Source organism: Monopterus albus, unplaced genomic scaffold (assembly GCF_001952655.1).
Source record: "Monopterus albus unplaced genomic scaffold, M_albus_1.0 scaffold42.1, whole genome shotgun sequence".
Lineage (NCBI taxonomy): Eukaryota > Metazoa > Chordata > Actinopteri > Synbranchiformes > Synbranchidae > Monopterus > Monopterus albus.
Window position 1 is genome coordinate 196,687 of NW_018127922.1, and position 25,908 is coordinate 222,594.

The following is a 25,908-nucleotide window of genomic DNA, read 5'->3' on the forward strand; positions in this document are numbered from 1 at the left end:
AAACACATCTGCTGCTCATAGAATTAGGCCATCACCCAGGATGTGTACACACTGACTCATCACATCCATCACACCCAATTGCAAGCAGGTAGTTTTGAGAAGTTCTTCTCCTGTGACATTTCCTCCATCAACAAACAAATCAACTGCAAAATCTGCAGTTAAGAGGCGGCAAGACGAAGCTGAATGCAGCTGTATAGGGCACAGTGGACTGCCCTACCAGTGCTGACCATACCAAACATTTAATGCAAGAAGTTAATATTCTCCAAACTCAGTGTTCCATATTTAGCAGTTAGCATGGAGGGAAAATAACTTATTTGGGAGATAGTCGCTTCTGTTGCTCGGCTGCACAAAGAACTCAGACAGACATCTGGGAGAGGAGGAGGAGAAAGGGGGGGAAGGAAGGTAAGAGGAGATGAAGAAGAGATGAATGAAAAGCTGACAGATGAGAGGACAGACCATGGGACAGAAGAAAAACTAAACCTGGTTTTCTACATGTAGCTGGCTCAGTGTGGTACAGATACCTGCAAGTAACCTCTTCCCTGTTTCTGATCTTGAGTGCTTACCTCAGGACAAGCATAACCTACCACCACTCAACACAGTGAGACAGACAGACACAGAGAGAGAGAGTGGGCACAGTGCTGACCTAAGTGCATCTCTAGAGGGAATCACACCCACCCGGGGAGGGGGGGGGTTTATGCTTCCAAAAGCATTCACTTCCAACCTTTTTTGTCCATCACAGCATGCAATCAAGCAAGAAAGCAAGCACTGGCATTGTTTGATGAGTTTGTACAGTGCACTTCTCTCTACCCCGCCGTCGTACTCTGTGTTCCTGTACTCCTTTTTCCTCTGCCTTGCGGTCCTCTCCTCTTTTTGATGTGCTTCTGTCTCTCTTATTCATTCCTGCCGTGGGAGAATCTAGTTTTCCCCCTCAAGTTAGGAGATAAAAGACAAAAGTGATTCTGCCAGAGTACTGCCTGCAAGTGGAAGAAAAGAGCAGGAAGTGAAGAGAAGTGGGACAGAGGACAGAGGTAGAGGAGTACAAAAACCACCCAGAGAGCACTGTTACAAAAAGTCCGATTATCTTATTTATGGAGCTGCAGAACTCAAAAAGAGCAACCACACCTTTAAGTCAAAATGAGGAATGATCAGTGATGCTATAAATCCATAAATAAATGTTCTGTTATAGCATAGCCATGCCCTCTGCCTGCCATTCTGCCACCCTCAGCTGCTGCAGAGTGGGAGCGCTTATCAAGAATTAATGAGGCCTTTTACATGGAAAGTTAACAAACCACAGTTTTCTGGCATCTACGATTCCTAAAGCTCAGTAAGCTTGAGCTTTCAAATTCTGATGAACAAGTTGTTTAAAAGTACCTGATGAGTCATCTTAGATTAGCACTTCCAGATCGAATCCACTTGTACAATGATGAGGAAAATACTTCCCCAACCCTCAAATGCAGTCAGGCAAAGAAGAAGCTGCCAAGAGAGCACTGTCAAGTCCATAACAGCTGGATCAGTGAGCGTGCCACATTTTCCTTTTAGCATCCTTAAAGGGTTAGATGCGGATGGAGGCTTATTAATGTTCTTCAGTGGTCACCACCTTTCTGCAGAGATCTGAAGACTCAATCCAAGACCATGTGAAAGCTTTTTTTTCAGTGAGTGATGCTTTTTTTTGTGTGTGTGTGTGTGTGCATTCACTGATTTAATGAACAGAGTACATCCATCATAAAAACTAACTGGGTGACACAAAGTGTACTGCAAAATCACTCAAATGGCTGATGGTAATGACCAGCTTGAAACCCATTCCTTTGTGGAAATGACCTGCTGAAGTGGAAATTATTCATAGTGTTTTTAACATTTTACACAGCAGCTATTTTGATGCATAGTTAAGGCCTGGAGGCAAATTCTCTGTCAAAGTCAGCTAAGTTTAAGTCATTCAGTGTTTGAATTCAAAAAGTAGCATTTACTGGACTCTCTGTAATGGGCCATTCACAGGAAACTTGACAGATTTATTTCATGCACAGATACAACCACACACTCACTAAAGCGGGGTGGCTTACCAGAAGTTGACCAGGAATGGATGTTCCAGGTTCTGCATGATCTGCAGCTCTTTCAGGGCATTCCTCACTTCGTTCCGCTCCACACATTTGAGCTTGTTCATGTACTTCATGGCGTACATCTTCTTAGTGTCCTTCTTCTGCACAATGCAGACCTGACAAGATCACATAAGGGTACATTCTTTCATTGCTGTGGTCAAAACAGTCTGAATATTTTGTTGGTGTCCAGCTTTTTTCTTTCAGTACTTTGAAGGATGTTAAAAACAAGTATTATGCAGCATTGCTTTCTACGAAGGTATCAGCTATACATTGTAATCCTCATTGCTGGTATGATAAACATCATGATAAAATAGGATATATATCACAAAGTCACAATGTAATTTTCAAAATGTAGTCATGAAGTAGTCAGATGCATCATTCCTCAGTTGTAACAATGACAGAAAAAGTGTAGTGCTCCATCATTGCTAATAAGTCTATAGATTTATTTGTTTAAGGTAACATTATGATATTATGTTTGACACATTGAAAAGCAAAGTAGTTTTGCAAAAATGTTGCAACAGGCAGAGATTTATTGCATATTGCACATGAACAAATTGAGTGTTAGTAACATCACTGCAATAACCTGAAATGTCCATCTAACAAGACTGGAAGGAAACTTCAGGATTTCTTTTAATCTCTGACATCAAGAATTTAATCCTCCCTTGAGATGTTGAACTTTTCACACCAGTGTGTTTTGCAGATGGAAAATGTGTTAGCAGTCATTAGAATTGCTGGTACATGTCAGTAGGGAATGCTTCTTTCAAAGTTTCATTATGATGCTTTCAAACATCAGTCACTACTTGCATTAGTGGAAATAAATAGCGTGGCTGATGTGACACAGCAAAACCTAAAATATAACATCTGGCGCTGTCCGGGTAGTTGTGATTGCATGTATGTATCAAACTGTGCATGATTATCTCCTTCTAACTGTGTGACTGTGAGGATAGACAGTATGTGCAATATGTAGCAGTGTTATATCCCATATTTATTTGTAGCCGTGCCTGTTTGCACTACAAGCATCAATGAGCCAGTGATTGCTGTTATCTAAGGGAGTGATCTGTGGACCAGCTGGCACAGTTAATCAGCCAGACCCTGATCGCATCACTCCTTCCATCCACTGTGATTAGACTTCTTATCCGTTGTTGGACCGAGTGCTGTTGCTGTGTGGGTCTGTGTTGTGGGTATGCATGTGCACGTGAGCGTGCGTGTCCGTGGCTATATGTGCATGCATATAATGTGAGTGTGGATGTGAATTACTCAGCTGTATGTGGATTAAAAAGCAAGAGGAAACGCGACTGCTGTCACCTCAGATGTGTTTCCACAGAGCTGCCAGTTGGTGATGAGCAAATTAAACCAGATGGCTTTACTTTGGTGTATGTGATAAGGATGTACTGGAACTACATGGTGCACCTTATGTTAACAAAGCTTTTTGCAAGGAAATCAAAGGGGATCACGTTGAGCTGAAACAAGTAGCCGATAACTGGCAGGTATTTTAAGAATCTTTTTTTTTTCAGAAACGCTCAAATTTTCCTGCTTCTGTCTTTAAACCATTTTCTTACACTTTACAGATCAAGTGAAAAATCTGTAAAATACAGTAGTTGATAGATTAATTGATAAGTGAGCAAACAGTATCTGGGTCTAACAGGCATGAAATGTGTGAACAACAAGATATTGTATTTGCATGTGTTCTGTGATGCTGGATACATTTTTGGTGGCTAGTGTCCTGTTATATTTGTCTCATTTTTGAATGCATCTGTTGTGCTTTGCCTTTTATTAATGGATCAGTTTCATATATATTGCTTTATCTTTCAGCCTGTTGGTGAGTCGAGCCCCTGAGCTGACTAAGGTTTACTGGCCAGGTATGTTGAACACATGAGGGATTTGACTTTGGTAGAAATATGTTCTCAAATATGCTAGAACCTTACTTCAAATGAATGAATCTCTGAGTAACATGGAACACCTTTTCCTCCTCTAGTCTATAAAGAAACCTCTAACAAATGTGGACTTACCTTTCCAAAGCTCCCTTTTCCTATCGCCCTCAAGATCTGGAAGTGGTCAAAATTAACTGTGGGGATGAAAATCTTCATTAACTTATATGAAACACAAAAAAGACATTTAAACCTGAAATTCTATTTTTTTTAATCTCTTTTCATCCTTACTATTACTTACAACGTGAAACTACTTTACATGATCAACTGTAAATACTGTTATAAATATGCACTACATGAAAATGTGTTACAGCTAAACCCACACAGACAAATGACATTTCCATGCTCTTTACGATAAAATCTAGATCACTGAATTACTACAATACAAAGAGAAGAGTGTTAAATGAGTCAGGACAGTTACAGTAGGTTCACTGTGAGGTTGGCTTTGAGCTCAGATGAGCTGAAGCAGGTGGAGGTCTCCAGGCCAACCGGAGGTCAATGACATTATATAGCAGAGAAGTGAAATAAGCTTCTGCACAACGATGACTTTTATGAGCACTGTGTGTCTGTCCTCTAAACAAAAGACATGTTTTAACTTTCTTTGGTATCCTCATAGACTTTGTTTCACTCTGGCCACTCCCTCGCTCTCCTTCTGTCTCCCTTGTACACAAAGACGCACATACACACAGACACAACTTAAACCAGCGCTGTACTCTCTCTCTCCTCAATCTATCAGCAGCATTTATCACCAATTAGAACCGGATGTGGCTGTTTGTTTCTTGCTGCCATGACAACCAGAATATAAGGTTTTCCCTTTTTACTATTTCCCCAAGGGTGGATCACTCTCAACACTCATCTGCCCACATGCATATTAACAAAGTATTCAGTGTTTTTCAGAAATACACAAAAGCTAACTTAAAGCATTACCTGCACCTCTTGCAACAGTACACACACGTGTGCACACACACATGTGCACACACACGCCACATACTCACACATCTGCTTGCAGTCACTAGATCAACTAGATGTGACAGCTAATGTTATGCTCTGTTAGTCACATATCACGGGCATTTCCTCCTCCTCTCACTATCTGTGCTGGAGTGTTTACACAACCTACTCTGATAGGGACCATATGAGGCCTGCTTTATAATGCACACACACACACATATATACTGTATGCACAGACTTACAGGTGCTAATGTATAAGCTCAACACACGCAAAAATGCATACTTCAGATAAACTGATTATTTCCCTGCTGAGCTACATAGAGATTTTGCTCTGACGGCTTTTCCAGAGAATACGACTGTGGCTGTGGATGGGAGGCCAGAGCTCTGTGATCACAGGGAGAGAGAGAGAGAGTGAGCAAATCGAACCAAGAAAGAGAGGGAGGGAATAAGATGGAGACTGTCATATTTTACAGGCAGAGTTTTGAAAGGTTTAATGTGATGTCTGAAATGATGCATGAGTGGAAATGACACATTGACAGCTTTGATATGACTTAAACTAACTAAGGAAATCAACTAACTGGCTCATTTGCTAGTCAGTTTGAATTTGACTGACACTTGCTAATCAGTTTGGACTGAAGTAATTATGCTTGTTCACTCTGAGTCTGTCACGCTGTCTGGATGACTGGACTCTACTGTATGTCTGTTTCTTTTTCTGTCCACCAGAAGGTGTCTACGTCCCTGGCTCTGACCACACTAACCCTGCTAAATTTGAAAACTCATCTTTTTTTCCAGGCCTCCATCTATCCTAACAGTCCTCATATTCTGTTTATACTACACTGGACATGTTCACATGTAATCAGTATGTACTGTACACAGTTTGGTTATACAGTCCTCTGAGTGGATAAACTAGACCCTGGGCACCGTCCTTTCACCTTTAACCTTCTTTGTGATTATTTAGTTTATATTTTTCTTATTATCAACAAATCCCAAGAAATGACCAAAACCACCAATGTGTTGGTCTGGTTCTCCTCTTTCCAACTTGCTTACCATGTCTTTTACATTCAGCCCCATGCACATTGGTTCCTACTGAAGAAATTATGTCTTATACAGTTATAGGCTCTATTCCATTATAAAGCCTCATCCGGTTCTTTCAAACCAGGAACTCCGAGGGACGACTCAGACCACTTGAGTATATAAAAAATATAACCGTGCTGGTTTATTCAAAGAGTCACAGGCAAGCATTAACACTCCAAGTCCAGAGATCTTCCAACCCCAGGCTGCCCACGCAGCCCGGAAGCAGCAAGACCCCGAACCCAGCATTGCTATACAATATTAATCCTTTCTGGGCTGTCGAACCGTGACGTCACCCGATAAGCAAGCCTTGCAGCTGCTATAATGTTTAGCCAAAACATGAGGAAAAGTCAAGGTGCGTGACTGTTGTTTTTGTGGTGTGTATCTAAAACAATTGGACATAACCTTACACATTAAGACAAATATTAAGACTAGCATTACAGTTGACACTAACAGCAGTTTTCCTGTAACCTTGACGTGCCTGCAGTCTGCACTGCAGGCTGAATAGTTAACAGCCTAAGCCAGTCACCCTGTCTGAACTAAACATTCATAGACAACAAATCTCTGAATATCTATCTAACTAAAAAATAACCCAACAATTACATAGATATATTTTTAAACGAAAGGTTCATTAATTACCTAAAACAGCTGAACAATTACAGTACTCAAACAGGAGGAAATGGTGCATATTCTGGGGACTATTTTCATCTTGTAGTGCGAGCCTGTTCAGGATTAGTGGTATAGATACTGGATGGATGGATGTGGACATACTGTTTAATTCTGTTACTCCTCCTCTCACTCCCACTTCTCACACAGAAGCCTGTAAACCACTTAGGGACCCACCGATGAGGGAACATCTGCACTCATGCTGTTGCTCTGACAACTGAAACGGAACCCATGGGTCCATGTGCTACTACAATGTGAATAAAGCATGATCAGCAGTGAACCCGTCCATTAACCAGGGCCTCCCGGATAAACAAAGTGGAAAACATATGTGCACATGCAGGGGACGCACATTATTCTCTGAGGGGATCAACATGTTGTGACAGAGTTCACCTTCATGCACACGCCTCTGTGTAAATTTGATAATATGACTGTGAACTGCAAGCATCTGTCTCTGCACTGAAGCCAGCGAGGAAAACGGTCTGTAAATCTGTTCTGAAAACAAATTCTACAATTTAAAAATGTACCAGGATACAAACATTCTATTTGGAAACTCAATTGAAAATGCTGCTGCTTTACATGCAAAATACTTTATGTCTAGATTGTTTTGTGTCTGTAGCGGGTAACAGCAGATAATCTTTAGATACATAACAGCCTCAAACTGCATTTGTAATCCTAAAGAAAAATCATGTTGATATGGCAATTTAAATATTTGGTGTACACACTACACTGTGCAACAACAAGATAAACTGAAAAGAGGAAACTAAAATATTCTTCATAACTTTACATTAGCTAACATGGATGTGCACTAATAATGTCATTTTCATTAATGTTCAGTTAAATGATAGGATAAGGCCACTCATCTTCTATATTAACAGTATTTTAAACACTCCTCCTACAGAGGCTGACAATGAATTGCCTCTACTCATATTAGATGTCTGTCGTGTGACAGGCCTGGATTATTGTATTCATCTGTGCCATAGATCTTTATTGTTGTTCAAAAACAATTAAAAACATGTCAGGGAAGCACACCGCTGCACTGGGTGACATGATTCCTCATTACACTCCAAAGGCTCCGAATGGCCATAACTTTTTACAGCATCTACAGCAAGAGTCAAGGGCCCGTGCACGAGATCTCTGAATAATCTCAACAAATACTGTATTGGGGTTTTGTGTTTTATAATGAGGCAATGTCACTTATACTCATCGTGCACTGACCACTAACTCTCATCATATGATCAAAATTGGACATTAGATTTCATGTTAATAATCCATGTTAAAATGAACAAAATAACAACTCTGGGTTCTTCTTTTGGTTTCCTGTCTGATTTTGCAGTTTTGATTTTTTTCATAAGATGTTATAATCATGTGAAGTGCAATCATTGGCAATATAAATCATTAGCCCTGTATTTCTATTCATTTGTTCTGTCACGCCACTGCGCCTTTTTTACTTTTTACTTTTTTGTCTCCCGCTCTGTTTACCTGTCTTCTTCCTCCCTCTTCTTCTCTCACATCCCTGTCTTTCTCCCTCTCTCACCCAGTCACACACTGTTTCCCCTTTATCTTGGGAGAACACGGTGTATAGAGCAGCCAGGGGATACAATAGCCATGCTGCAATGTCGAACAATGACACCGATGTCAAGTATCCCCCCCGCCGGGTTCCTCTGACCTCCAAAGGAATTTGGTGCCTGTCGCAAACATGAGTTCCGGATGACTTTGTTCCAATAAGGAGGGATTTTTCTCAAATGCAAACGATGTGTCTCTGTTTATTGTTTCCTTGGCCTTCATGAAACCACCCACACACTATTTTATGAGTGAGAAAGTGCACTGTTACATGAACTCAGAATTTAGACAAGCCGTCTTTTTTTTCTTTCAGAACAGCAGGCGAGATGACTAAGCACCAATGATGATTTCCTCTTTGACAGAGGTTTCCACCAGTGAAAAAGAGAAAGGCACAGATATGGATTTCATTAGAGGATGTGATGCAGTAATTTGACACAGGCTGGAGAAAATTACTTGGGTTTGTCACAAAATAATGAAATGTATAGCTCAAGGGCAATTTAAAAAAATCTTTTGACAGTTAATGGAGCATTATTCCATCAGATGAGTTAAACTGAAAATAGATATGACATGACTAGTTTGTACCCTTAGAAAAAGAAACATGATTAGCAGTGACACCTGTTTCCTCCACAGTAAGGAAAGAACTTGGGAAAGCAGCTTCACTTCTCACTAAATCAGTTGTAATGCTCACTTATTCGAACTCCTTAGGGTGCAGCCAAAGTGGGATTAATTTGAGAGACTAACTCAGATCAATAAATTCACATTGTATTATCTCCTCAGGTTACATAAAAAAGGGAAATAAATTCAAACCAAGAGGTTTGCCAATCAAAGTAATAGCTCCTTTCAGTGCTTTGATAATGGCCAGTCCAAAAAATCTGAAGATACCATCTTAAAAAGATTTAAGCAGTTTTCATTCATCGCAAATATGGAGACTTTAACACCAAAAATATAATTTGAGAAAAATGAAGAAGAGTTCCAGAAAACAAGTTTTTATTCATTTTTATATCATTTAATATAAGTATTGCTTTGCCCAAATCAAAGAGTGTACAGTATGGGGTATTCCTCTTTTATATTGCTGAGGAAGCCAAGTGGCAGACCTAATCAGCATTACACTGGGCTAACTGTTTACTGTAAGTGCACTTAATGGCAGATACAGCAATAAGAATAGTTTAACACATTGATAAGGCTGCAGGAAAGCTAGACATTCCAGGATTAGGCAGGTAAACACTGCTCACAACCTGTGTCAACTCAAGTTTGTTTTACCAGCCTGCCCTGTTCATCTTCACCTGATCTGAGGCACAGAAGTAGACAGGCAACAAGAAGAAAAGTCAGATAAGATTTCTGGATGCTTTTGCACTTACCCTCATCTGTGTCATTAGTGACTGGAGTCTTGCTGGACTGTCCAAGTCCCATGGCTGCTCCTCTTTCAGATGCTCCTGTTCTGCTCCTTCAGCTCAACTCAGCATCGAACGGCTCTCCCTCTGGGATGCTCTCATAGCCTGGTCAACACTTGCCCCGCTGACACACACACACACAGCCTCACATGCTAAACTGCTCGACCCTGCTGGTTCTATTTCGCTGACTTGAACAGGTCCAGTTTTCCTCTTAACTCTCTACCTGGACACACATCACTGCTCGTGCACATGCACAGTGGAGAGCTTGGGGGAACAATGAAGGCACTGAAGGGCTGACACACACACACACACACACACACAAGAAGTACCAGTACACTGTGAGTTTCCTGTCTGTCCTCACTGCTGTTTAGATGAATGCAGGATGACAGACGACTCTTGCCGGCCAGGAGGAGGGTGAATGATGTGTTTGTGGCTGTAAACCTCTGTAGACTCAGAGTGTAACCTGTGAGGGGAGGCAGGAAAAGACGTCACAGAGGAGGCGGGGCAGCAAGAGGGAGGGAGGGGAGCAAAAAAGTATAGAGGAGCAGCATCTAATGATCAATGTGAAATTTAGTTTGATAAAAAGATTTCAAGGCAGTGAAAGAAAAGAAAAATTGAAAAATTGCTTGCAAACTTAAATGACCAGTGCAGCAATAGGACAACCTGTACAGTAGTTTAGTGAGCTTGTGGTTTCAATCCTCCTGACTTTCCTCCTCTGTTCCTTCCTTCTCTCCATCATTTGTCATTTATCAGTTGCTTATTTTTTTATATTTTAATCAGCACATGAGCACCATCTACAGTGCATGTGTGATGAATGGCATGATCAATTTTCCCAATAAAAGCACAGCAGTGTAGGCTTGTGAGTTATTGTTTGCTGGCCATAAATGGAATCCCTCAGGTTGCCCTCTTCAGGACAAGAAACAAAATGAGTTTATATTTTGTCTAACCTACTATTTTGTTCCCTGTAAGCCCAAGATATGGAAATATCACCTGTAGATGTCTTATTACCTGTGCATCTTATGATGGGATATTTCTCCAATAGCCTTATCTTATTATCAATAAATAAGATGAGTTTATTTCAAGTTACCAGATTGCACAATATCACTAACGTATTCATATTACAGCTCTGCTCTCAGTGATTTGCTACTGTATTGTGAACAAATGACCGCTTGACCCGCAGTAATATGACAGGGAAATGACAGAACTGAGTTATGAGATGCATTTGTGGGTTAAACAGGCAAACTTCAAGTAATCGTAGCAACATTCAATCCTCTAGTGTAACCCTTACATGTATGTCGCTCTCGGACTTAACAGGATCCCCACACTGTACTGAATTATAGAAAAAACTAGTGTGGGGAGCCGCAGTGCCGAGCGCCCGCAGAGGACACCGTGCTGGAAGCCCTTATCTGATCACATGGGAGAAACATGCGCTGAATAGAAAGTACCCCACCTGCATCCATGCAGGGCAGCTGTGGACACCTACCTGTGAACGAAGCCGGCTGGTTGAGCACACTGTAGGATCATATCCAGCCAGGTTTGCTGCAGAGACGTGAAGCGGCAGCGGAGCAACAGTGCTCGGACAACACCGAACACCCGAAAGACAGATCGAACCACACAGCGAGACGTGATTTGCAGGAGTTCAGTGCAAAATCTACAATTGTTTCAGGGGCACTGGGGGGACTCGGGGGGGTTTGGGGGGAGCGGCTCGGCGCGCTGCGCTCATGAGCGACCGATTTCCACATCGCCGACCGTGTGGAGCTGGCTACACCGTGCGTCTGGAGAGGCACGTTTTATAGGCTGGCAGGGGGGGCCCGGGCCGCTGTGGGACTGAGATGTCCCCGTCATTAGCTTTCGCTCATCTTCAAAATAAATAAATGAAAAGTCGTATCCCCAATAACCTACACTTTAGGAGAGATATTGCTGGAATATTAGCTATATTTTTACAAGCTGCCTTGAAATGGGATTTTCAATGTTAACTTTAAATGGCAGTCAGATCCAGAATCCAGAGCAGATCTGGATGAAGTTTGATCTGTTGATTGACATTGCCATCTCATATATATGTGTCAGATTTCAAACAAAATCATTTTGATAACTTTTGACAGAGATATTAATTGTTTGTTTTTTTAAGTTTTGCCCCATGTTTAAGATGGGAATTCTCTTGTTGTGATTTTTTTTTTGTTGTTGTTATTTTTGTGACCTTGACCTTTGACCCTTTTCAGCCTAAATATAATCACTTCTAGGGTTGGTCCCCACCAATGTCTGTACTGAGTATGCTGATGATCCATCCAGCCATTTATTCATAATCCAACAAACACACACACATGATACCAAAAACCAAACCTCATTGGCAGAGGTAATGATGGAATGCATAGTATACATTTAGTATACTAATGTATTAGTATCTTAGTATTGCCTGTGTTTTTTTTTCTTAGAGCAGACTGTGAGGCTAAGCTCTCTACTGGGTTGGAGGTGGAGACTGAAGAGGCAGAGAACAAGATTTCTGCTCAAAGGGGGAGAGAGAATCTGGAGTTGCTCCAGGGGCTGAGCAGGATGTTCTTAGCCAAGAGTTAGAGGGCCTGAAAACAAGACTGGATGAGTTGACCTCAAACAACCTCCGCCTTGTCACCAACCTCAAGGCTGTGGAAGAGGTGAATCAGGCCCTTCATAAAGAAAACTGAAGGAGTAGGAGTCTCTCACTGTTTTACAGGCACTTGAACTGTTGCCAGGGAGAAGAAGCTCCTGGAGAGAGAGAAAAGATCATGGACATCCCACAGGTACAGAAGTGCATAGCTGCCTGAATGTGTAGGAGAGTTTTCAGTTGTTCTCTGGGAACTTTAAACAATAAGCGCATTCACCTTATGCATGGCAGCTTTATGATTCATTTGCAGTGAATATCCAGGGCTGTAAAACCATGGTATGTATTTGCTGCATTGAAATGTGCTGCCTTTTGGGAAGACTTATGTAGTCCTCTCATGCATTAACTTCCGCAGCTATTAATTACTAACTATAAAATACATCCATCCGTTTACTATAAAGACTGCATTATCACCTGTGTCCCCTGTTAATTGAGCAGGCCAAGGTCGAGTGGGACTGTGGGAGACACCGCACACCACACATTGTCTTTCTCGTTATGCCTCTCCATCATGTCGAGACACACTGAGTGTGGGCTATCCATCTTCATAGAGAGGGAGGACACAGACCTCCAACTCTCAAAACACAGAGGTAGCAAGCATCACTCAGAAGCAGGCCAATTCACTATCAGGTGGTTGGCAGCACACTTCCTGATGCTGCTCTTTTAGATGAGGTGAGTGATGACGGTGTCAGAGAACACCTGGACAGAGACAGAGTGAATCTCCTTAACACGTGGGAGGCCCCAGCATGTGCCAGTGTTGTCCTAGTTTTGTAAGTGAAGTGTTTTTCCCTGTAAAGACAATAAGTCATTAGTTAAGTCCTGCTTATATTAGATTTAGACTTGAGTAAAAGAGTGACTTTCTTTCAATTAATTGTTCTTCAGAAGGCTTAACCTTAGAGAATGTTTAGGGAGATGAAAAACCTTTGTGGGATTAGCCCCATCTAGTGGATGATCAACGGCATCACAGCAGCCAGTATGCTGTGTAAAGAAATGTCTGGTATAGGTATGAATATGAAATAAATCACACTTTAGTAGCTTATGGTTATCAGCTATTTTTATTGATGAAGGGTTGTTTTAATGGCCGCATTTTGTTTTTTTGTTTGTTTTGCTTTGATAAAATCTTATGAATCAAAACCACATGCCATTGTGGTTGCTGTAAAAATGAGACCACAGTGACAACATTGCACAATAACTGCACAGCTGAACTAATGCAATGAAGGTCCAAATACTTACTATGGGATATTAAGGTCAAATATTTGTATTGTCTGGTTCTATTTTAATCTCAGGACCGTCAAGATCCTTAAAGGCAATGTCATTTATTTACAGTTTATGGCAGATTTTATTACAAGTGTGCTCTACATTAAAAGCCATATAGTTGTATGGAACAATGTAGCATATATTCAGTACAATACACAAAATATATCTATTTCATTCCAAAGATACCATATATTGAGTTTGGTTCTTGAAATAATAAATTAAAGACAAATAATTTCATTATAATGTACGTGTGCTTGCCTGCCTGTCTACTTCACCGTGTTCGTGTGCCACGTACTGGAGGGCGCTATAGCACCGTTTGTACAGGTGATGGCAAAGTGGCTCTGTGTTTACCTAAACAACGGCGCAAACCGTAGTGATGATCATGCGGTAAATAGTGATTTTGCTGATTTACGCATCCAAGATTTCTAATGACTAAACCAAACTATCACTGTTTTGCTCTTTAATAAAAAACGCACATATAAGCAATGGCATTTGACATCATTATGCAGTGACACAGAAGAACTAAATTAGGTATAGATAGATAGATAGCTAGGTAGGTAGGTAGTTAGTTTGGTTTAAATGGCCCAGCTGAGCTGTGGCACACCACGTCGCTGGCAGAGGACACGCCCAACACCAACCCGGAAGTGAAGTCCTTTTACCTCATCAGTGTTATAATGACAGCGGCTTGTTCTGTCAAAGAAACTACATTTCCATGACGGCAGCGGGAGGGCTGTTACGTAAGAGGGTGGGGTTTTCTCACAGTTTGAAGCAACAAGTTGCCCAGGCAGGCGGTTGCTTCTTTATGTTTACAGTGGCAGGTGGACACCACGAAGCCAGAGCGAACCGCGGCTTGTGAATGGGAATACGTTAAGATTTAACCGCAGGACCTACAGAGCAACGGGTTGAGATGGACGGAGTAGAATAATTTCTTTCATTTAGCACAGTTCTCGTTTTCTTTTCTCAAGAACGTGAAAAGCGAAGCGTAAGTGTTTCTGAGTGGCCGCGCGCCGCAGCGTGCGTAGAGGAGCGAGCCCTTTGAGAGTTTCATTAAAAGTTGAATCTTGTGGGTAAATAATGGCACTCGCTAGATTCAGCAAAATACTTCGTCTGCCCACTCTTGACATGAAAAAGAAAGTCAAGCAGTACGAGCACGTCAACCGGGACGTCAACCCTAACGACATATGGGAAATTCTTGGCGAACTGGGCGACGGCGCATTTGGGAAGGTCTACAAGGTGAGTGGGAATAAGTCACAACGCACTGGCATATTGATCTCACAGTGACAGAGGCTGGCTTATAGTGCTTAACCCTATTAAACTTTATTGATAAGTTGCTTGTCAGTTCAGTAACACGGTTATGTTTGAAGGGTTTTTGAAACCTTAAAACTGTCTAATGCTGCTCTGTCATCTCATGTTCTCCTATTGAGACGCACTCTGTGCTGCTCTCAGATGAAATATGGTAAATTACAGGCCTAGTTCATACATAAGTTTTGTTTTTTATGTATCCCAGTGTTAGAAAATAGCCTATATCCTAGGAGGTACGGTTGATCCGACATCCTGCGTGCTCCACTGCAGCAGCAGCAGCAGCACTTTTGGCACAGATGAGTGATTCAGTCTGGATGTGTTTGCTGTTCATTCCCCTCCGGGAAGCGTTGCGCTGCACAGTGAATGTCTTTGAGACACTGGGGGCCTCAGTGGAATAAATGATGCTTTAATAGCAGAGGTCTGCCCCAAACAGAAAATGTAGTTTTCTTAGGGGACTCCACCTTGTTGAGGTATTTTGTTTTTACTGAACACCATACAGTGCATACATTGGGGGAATGAAATGGGAGCTCAGATGTAGGGAGATGACTTTTTGCAGTCCTGTCGACGTGCAGTTGCATGCAGAAAATTGGGCTGGGATGCATTTGCAGTTTGAGTATTTGCAGTTATCCCAGATCTTTTTTTTAATCTCTGAATTATTGTATAAAACAGTTCTTTCAGTTAGCTTCTAGGACAGTTTTAAAACTGATGAACACAAGGTGCTTTAAGTTTGAAGAAGCGCTGATATTTAGTCACAGGAACTCTTGAATCTTCTAGTGCTCGTGCAGATATTCAGCTCCAGTATTGGTCAAACTAAAGCCAAACTGACAGGCACAGATGTTGAACATCATTCCGCTTGTATAACTAGCAAACCGTCTTGAATGTAACATCCCCTTGTTATGTTTGGTCTTAATGTCAAGCCTCTGCTTTGGCTTCTGCGTCTTCTCCTTGAGTGTGTTGGAGGAGGACAGCTCAACACCTGCAGAGGAGGGAAATGCCTCAAGTGGTGAATTGCATATGTTTTCTGTTGTTAAAGTCTTTGATATAGCAGGCTCAGTATCTCTGTCACAAGTTAGTTGCTTATTAGCCTGTTAGGGGCAGGACGCGAGTAAAAAGGGGGCTCTGGATGTGTGACGGGCAGCACTATTGATCTTTATCAAAAATAGTTTAAATTCTTGCCATTTGCATGTGACAAGGACTCCTGCACCAGTAGCTTTTCTTGTTTAATTATCTTTGAGGTGAAGCGCAGACGTCTGTAATCCTGTGTTGCTCCTCTCACACTGACTCTGTCACCCCTGGGAGAATAAACACTCTCTTTGTTGCTTAAAGGAAGTGTTAAGGACAAATCAAGCTGTGTGTGTTTATATCACAGGAACACTGACAGAAGGATGTCATAAAATGCAGTTTAATCCTGCAGTTAAATGCTGTCTGCTGTGTTGTCAGAGTCCTTAGCCTGTGGCAGCAACTGTACCTTCCTGTTGTTGATAGTCAGCTGCAGATAAGGGGTCCAAGTTCAGTCCGACTGTTCTCTAAACGATTTACAAGACAGGAGAGAACAATGTGTCACAGATTTAAGTTTATTTGTTCTAATCTTTTGGCAGGTTCTTTTAAAAAATATTGCATATTATTATATTTTTAGGTGTCTAAAATGTGTTCTTATGAATGTGAAATACTCTTTGGTTAAACTACTAAGCCTTTTCTTAAATTAAAGGGTCAAAAAGAGTTGCTGGTCTGCTGCATGATATGTTTTAACTTCTCAAAGATTTTAGTAGTTTGTTGAACATACACTTACTGGCCACTTTATTAGGTACATTTGTACAAATCGTATGCAGTTCCAGTACGACACCACCTTTAACTATGACCTCAGTAACAAAACGTATAATTTAATTTATACAGTTATGACAGTTCACTAAAAACTGAAACATTTTGAGCTTCATAAACACAGATGTTAAGGTGGAAATGTTGCATTGAATTGCATACAGTTGTATAGGTGTACCTAATAAAGTGGCTGACGAGTGTATTTTAGCATTTAATGAGGCACAAACAGGTTTTGTTTTGAATATGCCCCCTCAATGTAGGGTCCTCAGCCTCACAACAACCACTTCCACAGAATGTCTCATTGTTGTTTAGCTTGTTTTGGCGGTCTATGCATACTTGCACTTGTTGGAAAGCATTGTGCTGTGTTGTGTGTGTAGATGTGTGGCTGCACCTGAAGCATGAAAGGGAGGTTTTGTATGGTTCCCCTCACTAATTAATGAGCCACGTGCCACTGAGCACATTGCCCTGCTGCTAGTGAAGTGTTTCCATAGACACACGCAGGCTGTAAGGTTACGCTCCATCAAATTCCCATTGTGGGATGAAAACCACAGTGCATCTTATCCCTGTTGGTCTGTTATGTAAAAGAAAGTGTCCTAAACCCACACTTCAGCTGTGGTAGAGAACCTGCTTGTGTGGTTGGCCGCAATGCTAAGTGCAGTGTACAAAATATAATTTACGTTTATTCGGGATGACAGTGCAGCTAATGTTTGTATCTCATTTTTTAATTGTGAACAGAAATGAATTGGCTACTGAAAACACACCTTTGATATAGGGTTGTAAAAGTAAAGAATGGTAGATTAGAAAGCCAAGACACTATTGAGTGGGATGTTTAGGGTACAGTCTGTTTTTGGGTCTGATTGTCCTTCAGCTGTTGCCAGAACAGATCTGTCTGTCCTCTGGGTCCAGTTTATAAAGGGTGTAACACATTGCACATAGTGTAATTGTATATGGTCTTCTACTTAGTAGAGTAATCAGGAGTTATTGCACAGGTTTGGAAAGTCAAGTGAAAGCAAAACACACTGAGGTTCATCAGTGAGGAGGAGTCAACACAAAAACCTCTTTGTAAGAAGGATGTTGTGAAAGTTGCGAGGTTTATGTCTTAATTTTGAATACTGGAGTGCCACAGAGCTGTATGTTGAAGTGCCTTTAGTGAGACATCATCGTCTGGGGTTTTCTGGGCCTAATCTCAGGGGGCAGCTTGGTGCACGGTGACTGATAAGAGCCCTGCTGGGTGGGCGTGGGCTCAGCACGCTGGGAGTCCCCTTCATCCTTGTGATGACATTTATTTCTGACATGCTCATGAAGCTTGTTCTCTGGTCCTATATTCATATACTGCTGCTACAGTAGTTAAGGATCAGTGACAAGCAAGATGTTGAGGACTGTCCTGAGAATTTACAATCCTGATTTCTGTTCTAGTCGAGTCTAATCTCAGCAACTTTTGGTCTTGTTTCACTTTTCATGCTTAGAATTTTTTTCTTTTTTGTAGCACAACAGTAAATATAAATATATAAACCCTTAAATCTGCAGTTACTTATATGGTGTGGGCTGCAGTCAGGAAGTTAGAAATGTGCAAGGCCTTGCATGAGTTTGATCGAAGGTAGAAGTGTAAATGTGGGTTATTCCTTTCAAGGCTGTCTGTGCTACATTGTGATTTCCTGCCTTGCTGACCTGCTTTGGTCTTTTGACTTGTGTTCACTTCAAGGTTTTGTGTGGGATATTTTGCAATGTTGCTAAAAACTTTCACATCCTGAAAAGACTCATTTCTTCATTATGTAGAGTTTGAATGTCATTCTGTTTTGTGCTCGGCGTCTATTCATGTTCTGTAAATGAGTACATTTACGCTTTCATGTTGTCAGTGTTTTGTATACGAGCAGAGGAATCTTGAGCTGATGGTCAAAACTATGCCTCATTCTCTTTTTCTAAAAACTTTGGTTTCATTTTCTGAATGAGCTACAATTATATCTATTACTTTCTTTTTTGTTTGTTTAAGACTGGGGCTAGCTTTACATTGAGGAGGTAGAAAGGAAAGCTCCAACCTTGAAACGGCTTTTTGTTCCTCTAGCACTGACAAATGTAGTCTTAGCTTCCCAAACACTGATCAGGTTGTTAAGAGCGACTAGCAGCACACTCTAAATATATGTCAACCTCAGTGGTATTCTGCCCTAAAGTCATGCTTTTGCCATCTTGTATGTGGCATACACATGTTCATATACATGTTCCTGTTGAGGTCTGCAATCAGACTAGATGGAAATGTCAAAGCTTTTTTTATTCTAATGTTAGTCACCTGACTCTTAAAGGAAGAGATGTCAGATTCCACCAGGAGACTTTGATGACACAAACATGTAATTAACACATTTTTTTTGGTATTGTCCAACTCTGGCTATAAAACAAATCAGTAGGCGTCATGTGTAGCTGTCTAACATGCTTTTCCTGTGCACTTTGTTAATCTGAATGAGAGCTCATCACTTCCGCAGGCTTCTCCTGTCAAAGGTCAGGTTTTATGAGCTGCTGTCAGAACATTTTGTTTCACAGATGCATGAGGAGAGTCTCAAGGGTGGAGTCGGTTTACAGATTTATGAGGGGGCAAAGGCCTAACATACCCACCTTCCCCTGAAGTCAGGTGTGTTTGTGTGTGCATTTGTAGAGATTGTAACCCAGTGTGTGACCTGAAAATGCACAGCAGCATGTGGTATGTTCATTCAGCCTGGAGGTGAGTGACACAGGAAAAGTTCTGTTATCAGTCACATGAGGTCATCTGGTCGGTCGATGCTACGATTAGCTGATCCTTGTTCTTGGCAGCTTACACTACAAATAGACTCCTTAATTGTGTTACTGTGTGAACATAATTATGTTAACTGTATTTTAGGTTATTTTTAGGCTTCATGTCATTCACTGTTGGCTACTTTCCCATTTTGAGTATGATTCAGCAGTCAGCTTTTAAGCCATCACGGCAATCATCAATACCTTATTATGAGAATAATAAACTTTATTTATGGAGCAAAGAGAATTTACAAAGTTCTTTACATAGAATAAAAACAAGGCAAATGATAGTGATGACATGTCAAACAATAACAGACGCCAATAGAACAAAATAAAAATACAGTTTAAAGGAAATAAAAACAGAAAAAGTATGATAAAAGATCACAGGAAGGCCAGTCTGTAAAAAGATGAGACTCATACAACGTGTTTGATAGTCTGGGAGCTCTTTAGGAACACAGCCGCCATCCCAGCTACTTGATGATACAAACACGATGGTGGGAGTGTGTGCTTATATGTGTGTTTACCTAGTCTACCAGTACATACAGTGTGTCCATGTGCTGACACATTGGTGAGTAACAATGTTGTTTAAAGCTTTTGTCGAGCAGCAGCTGGTATACTTCTCAGCCTTCAGACAGCCACTTACTGAAAGAGGTATACAGTAAGGCAGGGACGACAGACAAATTATGTGAAGGGGACGAGTTGTTTAGTGTGGCAGATGATATGAGACAGTGTTGAAGAGGCGAGCGTTACAGTAAGGGTACAGAGTTAGACGGGTTAAAAGGTATGCAGATAAACAGGCTGATATATGAGAGAAATGCATCATGGAAAAAGAAAGGAACAAACTGGAAGCAGACATACAGGTTATAGGTGAACTGAACAGTGCAAGTGATCATTACTTTGATAGGGACACAGAGTTTGCCCTCAGTGGAACTTGGAGGAGCACTGAACTATAAATCATTTGCTTTTCAATGTGTGTCTTTAGCAATTCTCCCTTTCACACTGTAACATGAAAAAACATTTTAGTCTTCTGAGTGGAATATACAGTATGACATGATATTGTGATGTCTGAAGCATGAAGTATAATGTTAGTTTAACACTCTGGTCTTAGGTACGTTATTCAAACCTTGGAAGGTTGTGAGTCTGTTTGGTTTTCTGCCAGGTTGGGGTCTCTGGGTAATCCCTTTGCACTTAACCTGCGGTACATGGGAGCCAAGCCGCTAATGGACAGAAAAACATCCAGGCAGCAATCTAGTGAGACAAGCTGCAAGACCAAGCAGAAACAAGTTCCTCTGCTCTCCATGGAAACCAGACCCTAACAAAGCGGAAGACTGTTCCCCTCTGGAGGAGAGTTAGTGGCAGTTTGGTGGGTCAGAGACCGTGGAGTTTTGTTTTTTCTAGCGATGGCTACAGTATGTAGCTAACTGTATTCCTACTCCCTCAGTCTTTTTTTTGTGACATGTAAATATGTGGAAAATGACGGAGGTGCCCCTGAGCCAGCTGGTAACGTGTGACCTCTGCTTATCTACTCTACAAACCAGACGTTAAAGCTGTAGAAATTATGGCACCATATTGTGCTGAAGGCACAAAAACACAGGGTTTGTTCAAACTATTATTATTGTATGAGATATTATGTTTAAGTGTATAAAAATCAATCTTAGTAACTGCTTTAAAGATGCAAAACACAAAGGCAGAAAGTGTTGAAGAGAAATGGATGTCAGCGGTCACTCATCTGACACAGCAGATTGTAAGTAAAGCCGTCAGTCAGAAAGGAATCTGTGTGACGGGAGGAGCTAATGTTTGGTTTCACAGATGTCAGGATTATAAAGGGCGTGAAGGATGATGTCTGTTGCTGTAATTATTTCCTTGATTCTTTCGTGTGTGTACATACCGAAACACAGAAATGTGCTTGTGCATTGCTGTCACACTAACCTAGGAAGTCAGGTGGTGCCATGTGAGGTGCAATGAGGTGCTTCACTGTCTGTACAGTGTGTACAGTTACGTATGGTGCACCTATAAACAGACATGTTTTCATGTTATACTAGAAGACTGAGTGATGAACATTAATTCGTTCCTTGTACCACAAATGCATGAATGTCAGTCTACCACTTTGTCCACTTCTCCCAGCCATTTGAAGGCCAGGGGCACATTCCTCAGCCTTGTTCCCACTGAGATGTAAAGGTGTGAGAGAGAGAGACACTGCCCTTATGAAGCTGGGTCAAGAGTTTTGATCCTGAAAAATTAAGACCACAGTACAAAACAGCATGACGAATATCAAACTTCCTATATGTCTTCATTATCTGACACATCTTTTGATGAATCTTATGGTTGGGTGAATGCAGCATTAGCTTTAATTGTCATTAGGGCTAAAAATGGCCACCTTTTTAATATACTCAAAAGTCATTTGTACTTATTTCATATCGTTTAGTCTGTAAAACGATTAAAAAAAAAAGCATCACAATATGTGGTGTTTTGTCACACCAGGTCTGCAAATGTTCAGTTTACAATGATTAAAAAAATCCTTAAGCAGTTCGATTGTCAAAATGTAGACAGTGCACTGACAGAAACTAGAAGCCATTTATCAGCGTGCGGAGGCTGAACATGTGCATGCAGGACGGCAGCTGAGATGTCAGCAGAGTGGTGAAAGTGTCTGGTGGCTCAGTGTTTGCTTGCTAGCTGACTGATGGTTTGATGGCAGGAGGAGACGTCCTGTTGACTCACAGTGTGGGTTACTGTGGTGAGGGCAGTTCGACTTCTTTGCAGCGCTGTTTGACAAACTCGCTGAGACACACACACACAGTCGTGGTGTCTCCTATAATAAGTAAAAGAGTGTACGTTGAGCTTATTCTGTTTGTTTAGATGTTTTACAAACAGCGTGGAGGCATCAGAACCCCACAGGGCGGCCTAGTCTGTTGAGTTTGTGCAGGTCCAGGGTTGCCTAGTCTGTTGAGTTTGTGCAGGTCCCTGGGTGCACACACAGTCATATGCAATGAAGTATCTCCTCAGACCCACTCCTCATTTATTCAGTCATTTTCACACTGGCACACCCTGCTGCATTATCAGGTGGTACTTCTTTCTAGCAACAGTGTAATTGTCATTTTTGGAAAAAAAAAAATATTTGGAATTTTCTTCAGTTGGTTCATCCAGGAGCACCGGAGGTTTATAACATGGCCTCTGCATGAATTACAAGCATTTAACTCTGTTTTCACTTATCTCCGGTTGTACTCTTATGACACTGAATGTGTGATTCTGACTGCCGGTGCACATTTAACGTATTTACTCACAAAAATGCATCTGTCAGCATTTACAACACCATCTCTTGCACAAGGATGAGCCTCGTGTTCGGCGGCTTATGCCTTGCTCTGAGTCACCGTATGGTTTGGGTGTTTTGATGCTTTACAGAAAGGAACAGAAAAGTCTACCCATGTTTACGTTTGCATCCCTTTATTACTGTTAATTACTAAGAAATGTGTGGGTCTTAGTTTAGCCACACTGACACTTGATGGTTTGTGGTTCCTCCATTTTTTTTTCTTCCCCAGTTGTAAAGGGAGGATGTGTCACTTCCTTTCCTGTTTGGCCTCCAAATGTTTGCTAGTTAACATTTCTAATTGTTGTCCTGTTTTTACCACTGAGTTAGAGCACAGTGTGAAAGTAGCAAGAGAAATGCATCTTTAAATAAACTGGGGATTTACCGAACGTGTTTACGTTGTCTGTATATTTTGTTGATAAATTTACTTTTTCACAGATTGATATTGCGAGTTAGATTTAGTTGTTTTCTCAGAAATACATTGCTCCTGGTTTTTGAAAGCATTTAGCTTCTTTATTTTTGTGAGTTTTTGAAGCACACCTTCCTTTAGTCTATGCCCGATAGCTCAAGCTTCTCTGATGTTGTTCTGTTCCTTTTTCAGGCCAGGAACAAGGAGACAGGAGTTCTGGCTGCAGCCAAAGTGATTGAGACAAAATGTGAGGACGAGCTGGAGGACTACATGGTAGAGATCGACATCCTGGCTAAATGTGACCACCGCTACATTGTCAAGCTGCTTGATGCATTCTATCATGACAACAAACTGTGGGTAGGTGACATCAATGTCTGGTTAAGCCAGACAACTTCGGTGTAAACCACAGACTTGTCTTTTTCAGGTTTCCTTTTCTGAGCATTTTTATCACTTTGTTTGTGCACTTAAGCCAAACAAACAAATAAAAATGAACATGCAGTGTGTTGCTGCATGGGAGCACTGTGATCAGGACTATACGATGCACCGAAGGACCCATGTTGATACTGTTGCCTTCTGCATTTGTTCTCACTGTGTTGAGGAGGGTTTATGACCATACATGTTTTTTTGCACCTTTTCCAAACAGAGCCGCAGCAATCAGCAGGCAGGTGGAAAAACTAAACTTGTTCATTGGAATTCAATCTGTGACTGCTCTGGTAATTTATTGGAACATTATTTCATCTAGAGTCTGTTTCTCCTACATATAAAATGAAATGTTGTAAAATGAAGATAAGAAAAGTGGATTGTCTAAATGGGAAAGAGAAGTGAGCGACATAATGCATCAGAAATGACCCAGTCCTCAGCCTGATGTTATAGATAGAATGAAGATCAATTTCAGTTCAGGCTGTTCTGCTCTCCACTTGCTCACTGGGTCGAGTGTTAACTTTTCAACACCCTCTGTAATCTCCCAGTCTATCTGGCCAAGAAAAACCAAAACCAATAGTGACCCCATGTTGGGCCACAATCTGGAATATTTGAGGAATTACAAGGCGGCATTCAGACTAAATATAGTTGTTTTTATCACTCTGCATGTGATGATAAAACATGTAGAGTTTAGATTTAAGGGCTACTTTCAGGTTTAAGTAGATTATCTGAATCCAGCGTGTGAATGGTGGACTCCACCATCCCAAATAAAAACTATTAAAGAGGGGAATAATTATTAGATGTAAATACATTAAATGGCTAATGCAGAAAATAATACCGCTACAGTCGACAAACATGAACTAACTCGGGGAACAGTTAAAATTTCAGACACTAAAACAAATGTCGGACACCTCAGAACCTGATAAGCTAATTCCTGAGCAAGGAAGGTGAACGTCCCCTGTCAGTTGAAGCTGGACTTCATTTTGATAAGCCAAACATCCACGCCTGCACCATTGGAGAGTGTTCTCAGTGTGTGTGTGTGTGTGTGTGTGTGTGTGTGTGTGTGTGTACGTATCTGAGCCTCAGCTTTTGCTTTACTGTTTCACTTCCATGTATCTTCAGACACTGCTAACATTTTTTCTCAATATCAATTTATTGTTTAGACTGCATTTTAAGAATAACTTGGATTAAATCTATAGCGTGAACGGACATTTGAGCATCCGACTGTCAGTAGCATAATTATATACAACATGTCGTACTGACCCTCATTGCGCCTCACTGTAATGGGTGTGTGTTCTCACCTTGGGATTTCACCAGTTAGCCCAGTCGCTGGCCGTCAGGGCTCAGTAACCTCCAGCTGGGTGGACTGGGCAGTGGTGAGATGATGCATTCCAGTGCTAGCCCACCCCTTCTGCTTTTGGCTGAGTAATAGAAGAATAGAGGGAGAAAGAGAGAGAGAGAGAGTGAGAGAAGGGCTGTTTGTTCCCTTCCAGGAACAAACCCGTCCTGAGGGTAGTGAGGCAGACAGGCCTACAGTGTGAGAAAAAGAAGGCCTTTAACATGGGGACATGGCGACTGACATCAGCACACTGAGAGCAACGGAGAGAGAGAAGAGGATGGTTAAACAAAGCCCAAATGACAGTCTGTCTAGAAAGTTTTTGGTTCTTTGGGAATTTGCATCCATTTCCAGATCTCTACAGTTCTCACTGTTTCTTTGATTGACAGCACTTACAGTGAAAATTGTTGGCAGTACTTCTTCACCATTATGAGATGGGGCCAATTCCGAGTTTCCAGTCACATGACTGGTACAGAGCCCTGGAGGGCAAATAAAACCCCTCCCAACATGGCGGCTAACACGAAACAAAGAAAAAATCCAAGTCGACCCTTACAGCCGCTCTTTTTATCAATGGCTATGTTCTAAATCTAATGCACCGACACTGACAGCGAGCAGCGGTGGTTGAGCGAGCTAGCATGTGAATGAAGAGAGGGAGCGGTGCTGGCAAAACAAAGCAGTGAAACAGAGAAATAAAACTTTTTCTTATTGTCTCATAGTGGTTATGTTCTAACGCACAAATAAACACAACCACACCTCTGCACAACCCTGTGTGAATATAGTCAAAGCACAGGCCTCATGCTCCTGTCTGCCCTGCCATGTCCTCTGGACCACACCTTGTGTGTGTAGCTAAGCCCTGCACTCAGCACACAACTCATTATGACAGCCAAACTATCATGGGAATATTGGTTTCAGGTGTAATGGCATTATGGGGAAACTGAGCTGTCCTGGTGGAAGTCTGTGCTCTCTGAATGCTGCTCTGTTTTAATTAAATTTTGAAATTCAGTTCACCTTTGTTG

General features: G+C 41.4%; 2 protein-coding genes and 1 long non-coding RNA gene across 3 annotated transcripts in view; 2 read left to right on the forward strand and 1 right to left on the reverse strand.

The window, feature by feature from the left end:
• LOC109960017 (uncharacterized) overlaps window positions 1–9,613 on the forward strand; it is a 53,591-nt gene extending 43,978 nt beyond the window's left edge. The window contains exons 4-5 of the long non-coding RNA XR_002274930.1: window positions 3,906–3,952; window positions 6,857–9,613. This is a non-coding gene — a long non-coding RNA (uncharacterized LOC109960017). The remainder of the gene's footprint in view (window positions 1–3,905; window positions 3,953–6,856) is intronic.
• Window positions 1–11,422, reverse strand: part of stk32a (serine/threonine kinase 32A) — a 47,899-nt gene extending 36,477 nt beyond the window's left edge. The window contains exons 1-4 of the mRNA XM_020599834.1: window positions 11,141–11,422; window positions 9,625–10,120; window positions 4,103–4,158; window positions 2,058–2,209 (exon numbers count right to left, since the gene is read on the reverse strand). Coding sequence (XP_020455490.1) covers window positions 2,058–2,209; window positions 4,103–4,158; window positions 9,625–9,676 — 260 coding nt within the window. The 5' untranslated portion in view covers window positions 9,677–10,120; window positions 11,141–11,422. The remainder of the gene's footprint in view (window positions 1–2,057; window positions 2,210–4,102; window positions 4,159–9,624; window positions 10,121–11,140) is intronic.
• Window positions 11,423–14,264: 2,842 nt separating this feature from the next.
• Window positions 14,265–25,908, forward strand: part of stk10 (serine/threonine kinase 10) — a 34,148-nt gene continuing 22,504 nt past the window's right edge. The window contains 2 exon segments of the mRNA XM_020599786.1: window positions 14,265–14,779; window positions 23,329–23,493. Coding sequence (XP_020455442.1) covers window positions 14,621–14,779; window positions 23,329–23,493 — 324 coding nt within the window. The 5' untranslated portion in view covers window positions 14,265–14,620.